General features: G+C 44.3%; 2 protein-coding genes across 7 annotated transcripts in view; one reads left to right on the forward strand and one right to left on the reverse strand.

Moving 5' to 3' along the window:
* Window positions 1-3,607, reverse strand: part of ERLEC1 (endoplasmic reticulum lectin 1) — a 28,927-nt gene extending 25,320 nt beyond the window's left edge. For 2 of the 3 annotated variants that reach the window (XM_032292149.1, XM_032292148.1), the window contains exon 1: window positions 3,172-3,533. In XM_032292149.1, coding sequence (XP_032148040.1) covers window positions 3,172-3,333 — 162 coding nt within the window. In that variant the 5' untranslated portion in view covers window positions 3,334-3,533. Of the gene's footprint in view, window positions 1-3,171 lie in introns of all 3 variants that reach the window. The other variant, XM_032292147.1, reaches the window with a different exon arrangement.
* LOC116560644 (ankyrin repeat and SOCS box protein 3) overlaps window positions 1-7,619 on the forward strand; it is a 177,211-nt gene that overhangs the window by 57,694 nt on the left and 111,898 nt on the right. Inside the window, exons 1-2 of one of the 4 annotated variants that reach the window (XM_032292144.1) lie at window positions 3,641-3,728; window positions 7,239-7,320. The exons of 1 other annotated variant lie outside the window; for it this stretch is intronic. The gene's annotated coding sequence lies outside the window, so the exon portion shown is untranslated. Of the gene's footprint in view, window positions 1-3,589; window positions 3,729-7,238; window positions 7,321-7,619 lie in introns of those variants that run through there. 2 more of the 4 variants (XM_032292146.1, XM_032292143.1) reach the window with 2 other exon arrangements.

The following is a 7,619-nucleotide window of genomic DNA, read 5'->3' on the forward strand; positions in this document are numbered from 1 at the left end:
ACCTTATCCTGTTTCATATAGCTGCTTATTAGTTAAATACAAATGTCCAACCAGTGGCTGGGCGCAGTGACTCACGCTTGTAATCCCATCACTTTTGGAGGTGGAGATGGGCGGATCACTTGAGGTCAGGAGTTTGAGACCAGCCTAGCTGAAATGGTGAAACACCTTCTCTACTAAAAATACAACAAATCAGCCAGGTATGGTGGCATACGCCTATAATCCCAGCTACTGGGGAGGCTGAGGCACAAAAATTGCTTGACCCTGAGAGGTAGAAGTTGCAGTGAGCAGAGATTTTGCGCCATTGCGCTCCAGCCTGGGTGACACAGTGAGACTCTGTCACAAACAAACCAACCAACAAACACACACAGATGTCCAACCAACTGGCCTATTAAAAAAAAAATGGCAGTGCCAGGTGAAAAGGGCAGTAGCTTCTTTTTTTTTTTTTTTAGAGAGACTCTTTCCCTGTCACCCAGGCTGGAGTGCAGTGGCGTGATCTCGAATCACTGCAACTTCTGCCTCCCAGGCTCAAGTGATTCTCCTGCCTCAGCCTCCCAAGTAGCTGGAACTACAGGCATGGGCCACCATGCCCAGCTAATTTTTGTATTTTTAGTAGAGCTGGGGTTTCGCCAGGCTGTCTAGGATGGGCTCAAACTCCTGGCCTGAAGAGATCCACCCAGCTCAGTCTCCCAAAATGTTGGGATTATAAGCATGAGCCACAACACCCAGCCAATAGTTTCAGTTAAATGCATCGGCAAAGGGAAGCCTTAAGATTACAGAAGTATTTAAGAAAAAAAATCAGAAGACCAATGATAATGACTATTGTGGCTTATTTTTACGTGAGGGACATAGGCCTTTTGTCAATTCATAGAACAACATCTCTAGATTTTTCTCAAACTAACACAGACTTAAAGAAAAAAAGCCAGATGCAATGGTGAGCACCTGTAGTCCTCACTGCTCAGGAGGCTAAGGGAGGAGGATCACTTGAGCCCAGGAGTTTGAGTCTGTAGTGAGCATGATCATGTGGATAAATACCTACTGCACTCCAGTCTTTAAAAAAAGAATATTTTTTGAAACTAAATTGTTAGATATGTGAAAGGTTGGTATAGCATATGCTAAGACTGAAAAAAAAATGGAATGACAATTTGGTAGTGATCTCTAAAAATGCTAGTTTTCGTCGTTCACTTATAGGTCAGTAGGTTTTCAGGACTGCATATCAGCATGTTTTTTTAAATTAAAAAGAAACCCCACAGGTGCAAGAGTAAAAAATTTTAATAGGCTGGGTGCAGTGGCTCATGCCTGTAATCCCAGCACTTTGGGAGGCTGAAGAGGGTGATTCACAAGGTCAGGAGTTCAAGACCAGCCTGGCCATATGGTAAAACCCCATCTCTTTTTTAAAATACAAAAAATTAGATAGGCATGGTGGCATATGCCTGCAATCTCAGCTACTTGGGAGGCTAAGGCAGGAGAACTGATTGAACCCGGGAGGCAGAGGTTGCAGCGAGTTGAGACTGCGTCACTGCACTCCAGCCTGGGTGACAGAGCGAGACTCCATCTCAAAAAAAAAAAAAATGTTAATGACCTAATTCTTCAAACATTTGCCATGTTCACTCCAAGTGTGCTCTTTGTATACAACAACAGAGATTAAAGTATTCTCATACAAGCCTGCTGTTATATCTGATTTATAACAAAATTTTATATCGATATTGTAATATATCAATATTTCGTGGCATTAATACAAAGAGAAATTTGACTTCCCAGAAAAATATTTACTTAGATAAATTCAGAAACCATTGGAACAACCAGAATGGGAGAACAAGGGCTGGAGAAACAAAATAGGTGTGAAAAATAAGCCAAGAAATTAATATTTGGTTCACGCATGTAATCCCAGCACTTTGGGAGGCTGAGGCAAGAGGACTGCTTGAGCTCAGGAGTTCGAGATCAGCCTGGGCAAAAAAGTGAGCCTCTGCCTCAAGGGAAAAAAAAATTAGCTAGGAGTGGTGGGGTTTGCCTAAAGTCCCAGCTACTAGGAGGCTGAGGCAGGAGGATCTTTTGAGCCCAGGAGGTTGAGGCTACAGCCAGTGGCAGCAGTGCCACTGTGCTTTACACTGGGCAACAGCCTGAGACCCTGTCTCAAAAAACAAACAAAAACAAAAAAACCCAAACCAAGCCTAAAACCCCCTAACATTTGCAGATAGAAAGTTATGCGGTAATAACAACTATTAACTTGATGCATCTTCTTTTGACATCATAGTTATCACTTACTGTTTCAATGAAATGATAATAAAACAATATAATAAAGTATCCCAAGTTGAATGCTTAAAGATAATTGGAATAAAAAGTGAACAAAAAATTGCTTTTTCTGGGACTTCAACATGAAATAAATAAGTTAAGTACTACACGGTTAAGAGTCGTAAGAGTACAATTTTTATAGGCCTGCAATAGGCACACGTGGACAAGAAGACTTTTCAGCAATCCACTCCCCCAAAACTGAATTTTCATTTCCGTGACGTTACAAATATGTTCTTCACTATAGAAAAACTCAACCTAAAAATTCATGTTCTAGGGACTCTAACAGCAGTCGTAATACATGAAAACTGCAAAGGATATTCTGCATAAAGGGTCGTTAACATCTCACAGGTCAAACAGCCCTCTCAGAAACAATTCTGAAAGGAAAAGGTTTCCTGGGTGCTGTGCGTTTGTGTTTGTCCATATGTGTACACAAAAGAGGAAGAACGAACACGAGAGGGAACTCGAGTCTGATGTACTGCGGTGTGGGCAGGGTGCTGCATAATACTGAAGGAAATAAGTCTGCTGGTGGAGAAAGAGGCACAATTAATTTTCCAAAAGGAAGATGCGTAGGTGCTCCGGACGTTATTCTACAAAAGATGCTTCTGCAGGGTGGGAGTGTTGGGAAGCAAGGTCTGGTGCGACAGAATTAAAAAGGTGGAGAGCAGGTGATCGCTGGGTCCCTAACGTTCAGCAAGGGGCACGCATCCACACAATGTGGGAACGAATGAATGAATGAACGCGGGGTAAAAGCAGCTTAGGCTTGGGGAAGGTAAGAGTCTGCAGAGAAAGTCTTGGGGAAAAAAAGCAAAGAAAACCGAGGGAAGAGGCCGAACCCTCAGTGTCAGGAGAATGGGTGGCTTCAGGGTTCGTGAAAGCACTGACCAGAGAGAACTCGGTGCCGGGCCAGTTGACTCGGAAAGGGATGTCATCGCTGAGCGGAGGGAGCGCTCGGCCGCCGCCGGACGCTTCCAGGAGGCCGCAGAGGACCAGTAACACCGGCCCGCTAGGGACCAGACTCCGTACGCCGCCGCCTCCTTCCTCCATCCTCCGCCGCCGCTTTCTCCAGCCACCGCCACAATCTCCTCTGCTGGAAGAGGAGAGGAGGAGGAGGTGGAGGAGGAGGAGGAGGCGGCGGGAATATAAAGCGCCCGGGTAGCCCGGGCCCAACCGCCGCCACGTCTCCTTCCGGAGAGCCCGGCAACGCCGCCTCCGCCCCCTTGAGCCTGTTGTCACAGTTTCCGGGGCAGACGACATATCAACATCCGGGGGCCGCGGAGCCGTCCGCCTACGGGAGCCGGGACGTCGGCTGCGCTTCACTCATTTCGGACCACAGCAGCATCGCGGTGGGGAGCGAAAGCTGCGGCCTTCAGGGACGCAGCACTAGGAGACCCGGCCTCGGACCAGCCTTTTCGGCGTAGAAGCGGCAGCACGGTAAGCCGGTGAGTCCCGGCGGCGGCGGCCGCTTCCTGAAACCACTCGCGCTGTTCTCCGGTGGGAGGGCAGAGGTTTGGCCCACGCGGGGTGATAGCGCGAAGAAGACGCTGTTAACCGTACGGGTGCGGGTCCTTAGGTGAGAAAATTCGAAGTAGCAGCGACACGTGAGAAATGGCCGTGTTCCTGACTGACCTGCCTTTTCGCTGCTTTTTTTCTTCTTTTTCTCCTCATTTGGCATTTGTACACTTCATCTTTCCCGCCTGAAGCTTCTCTCCACCTCTTCTGCTGTAGACCGTGGGCATCCCGTTACTTAACAGCTTCTGAGGAACGCAGGGCAGTTTGTTCAGTGACTGCAACTCTGTGTCAGGAGAAAGCTGGGGCGAGGAAGCCCGCCATCTCCCACTAGCAGAGTACTGCGTGCCTCGGAATTTGACATGGCGGGAGACTCTCGTGGAATGGGCGGCTAGAAATCACAACCCTGCATTTCTGCTCCAAGTGGGGCTCCTCCATCTCTAGAGTGAAGCGTTGGGATATTGTTTTATCGAGGAAGCCGGTAACGTTCCTTATGTGAGGTTCAGCGCCAGGTGAATGTGTGGTTATGAACTGTCACGTCTGACTGCATCCCAAAATTAGACAAAAAGTTTTGGTTCCCCACCCCCTCCTTAGAAAAAAATGCGCTTGTCTGTTTTGATCTCCAATATGAGGGACATACAGCGTTCGCTTTAGAGCAATTACCATTCTCTTCCTGCGCGGTGGGAAAAGCTAGAAAGTCTTGCTAGATCTGTTAAAGACTGGTCGCCCCCCCATTCCTCGGATTTGAACCAAATCAAAAAGCAGGAAGAACAGTCCCATTTTCCATCTTTAAAAATTTCTTTTTAAGATAAGGAATCCACAGTATCAAAGAAAATAACTTTGTTCAGAATTGTTGTTCGCTAATAATATTGAGCATTTCTTATTAATGCTTAATGTGTGCCAGACCACTGGGAATTTTCTTGATGTTGTTTGTTTTGAGACACAGACTCGCTCTGTCACTCAGGCTGGAGTGCAGAGGCATGATCTCTGCTCAATGCAACCTCCGCCTCCCGAGTTCAAGAAATTCTTTTTTCTCAGCCTGACAAGTAGCTGGGATTACGGATGCGTACCACCACACCCTAATTTTTGTAATTTTTGTCGAGGTAGGGTTTCACCACATTAGCCAGGCTGGTCTCAAACTCCTGACCTCGGGTGATCCCTCCGCCTCAGCCTCCCAAAGTGCTGGGAGCCACTGTTCCTGGCCCCAATGGGATTGGTAAAATGGTAAATAAATGAGTTTCTGTCTTCAGTCTCTCAGTCTAGCCAGGGAGATAGTACAAACAACTGCAAACTATTGTGGTAGTAATAACAGTTCTTTTTTTTTTTTTTTTTTTTTTTTTAGCATTTATTCTGTGCTAAGCATTATTCTAAGTACTAGGCTAAGTGCTAGTCCAAGTCATGAAGGAAAAGAGATGTATTTGACTAAATAAAAATGTAAACTTTTTATGAGGTCCTGTTTTAGCAGTTAGGGCTATAGCGATTGAATCTGTGCTCAGTAGAACTGATGTTCAAGTAAGAGGGGGACTTACATAAGTAAAATAATTTCTGGTATTGGTAAGTGCTGCAAAACACTAGGGTTGTGTGAAAGAGAATACCTGTGGGATGTGTTGCTTTTGGTAGGTAGGTCAGAGGAGACTTCTGTGAGGAGTGTCACTTGAGCAATGCCTTGAATGACGAAAAGAAGGGAGCCACACACCAGGCAGAGGCCCTGAGTCAGGAATGAGCTTGGTGGTGTTGGAGTGATAGAAAGAAGGCCAGTGTGGCTGGAGTGTAAGAGGAAAGTGGTAGAAGAAGTTTGAGAGGCAGAAAGAGGCCAGGGAGACGCAGCTCTGTAGGCAGGAGAGTGGACAGGACTTGATATACATTTGTGAAGATCATTGTGGCTGCTTTGTGGAAAATTGATTATTGCGGGTGTTGTGGGTTGAATTGTGTTCCCCAAAAGGATATGTTTAAGTCCTATCTCCTAGAACCTGTGAGTGTCAGCTTACTTGGTATAGGGTCTTTGCAGGTATTATTCAAGTTAAGATGAGGTCATACTGAATCAGAGGGATCCCTAATCCAATGACTGGTATTTTTATAAGAAGAAGGAAATTTGGATACAGACAGACACACAGGGAGAATGCCATGCCATGAAGGAGGAGGCAGACGTTGGAGGGATGTGTCTATAAACCAAAGATTGCTAGTAGTCACCACAAGGTAGGAAGAGGCAAGGAAGAATCCTTCCCTAGAGCTTTCAGAGAGAGCATGACCCTGCCGACATCTTGATTTCCGACTTCCGGTTACTAGAATTGAGAGAGAATTTATGTTGAATAAGCTGCTCCATTTTGGTAATTTGTTACAGCAGCCCCAAGAAGGTAACAGAGGGTGAAAACCAAAAAGAAAAGTGAGAAAAGTCTCAACCAATTTAGAAGTTTATTTTGTCAAGGTTAAGGATATGTCAGTGATACAGCCCCAGGAGGTCCTGACAACATGTGCCCAAAGTGGTCAGGCTACAGCTTGGGTTTTATACATTTTAAGGAGCCATAAGACATCAATCAATACAAGTCTTCTATGCTTTATTTATATGTTTATTCTTAAACATTGAAAACCTATAAACTGCTGGGTGCGGTAGCTCCTGCCTGTAATCCCTGCACTTCTGGAGGCCAAGGTGGTTGGATTACCTGAGGTTGGGAGTTTGAGACCAGCCTGACCAATATGGAGAAACCGTGTCTCTACAAAACATACAAAATTAGCTGAGCATGGTGGTGCATGCCTGTAATCCCAGCTACTTGGGAGGCTGAGGCAGGAGAATTGCTTGAACTCTGGGAGGCAGAGGTTGCGGTGAGCCGAGATTGTGCCATTGCGCTGCAGCATGGCAACAAGAGCAACTCTGTCTCAAAAACAAAAAGAAAGAAAGAAAAGAAAACCCATAAACTACCATGTAAGCATCATGTACTAATAAACCAGGAGGTGTGATTGAATCTGCAGTGAAAAAATGTAATTCTACCTCTGCTAATGAAGATAACCTATTAGCTTCCTAATAATGGTACTGTATTTGCTTAAATGAATTCATTTTGCTCCTGAAGCTATATTTCCAGCTCTCACACATGTAATTTAGACTAGTTGCATACCTAGTTTTTTCTAGATTGCTTTGTATCATCTCTGGGTTAGGTCTACTGCTTTATGTATTCCATGCCCTCATTTGTCACAGATTTTCTTCCCACCTTGTTGGGGTATAACTAATTTCAAGCAATTTTTTCAGAAAGGATTAAACAGTTAATTTAATTTCCACGGGCTTCATATGTCTGAATCCCTTTACCTTGCCTGCTTATTTAATTGATAGCTTGCGAATAGACTTAGTCCACAATCATTTTGTTTTCCTCAAAACTTTGAAGACATTCTGTTGCTTTTTAGCGTCTAGTGTACCTGATGACAAGTCTAATGCCAGTCTCTTTCTTTTGCAGGTATCGTACTATTTTCTTTGGAAGATTTTATTAGACTCTTTATGATTGGTTCTGTGTTATTTTATGAGAGTGTTTCTAGGTGGTGAGTCTTTTTTTCGTTCATCCTTCTTGGCACTCTGAGTCCTGTTTTTCACTTCTGGGAAATTTTCTTCAATTATTTCTTTAATTATGTTCTTATATTTTCTCTGTTCTGTTCAGAATTTAGATAGATTCTTCCAAATACATTTAGATTGAGTCTTCCAAATACAGAGAAAAAGACAAAAAGAAAAAATATATAATATGAAGGATCAATCCAAGAGGTCCATTTCCTTTCAATTCTTTTCACTTTCTTTTTTCAGTGGTTGTGCTTCATATATATATATACATATGTGTATATATATA

This window comes from Sapajus apella, unplaced genomic scaffold (assembly GCF_009761245.1).
Source record: "Sapajus apella isolate SASKATOON/1434 unplaced genomic scaffold, GSC_monkey_1.0 scaffold26, whole genome shotgun sequence".
Classification (NCBI taxonomy): Eukaryota; Metazoa; Chordata; class Mammalia; order Primates; family Cebidae; genus Sapajus; species Sapajus apella.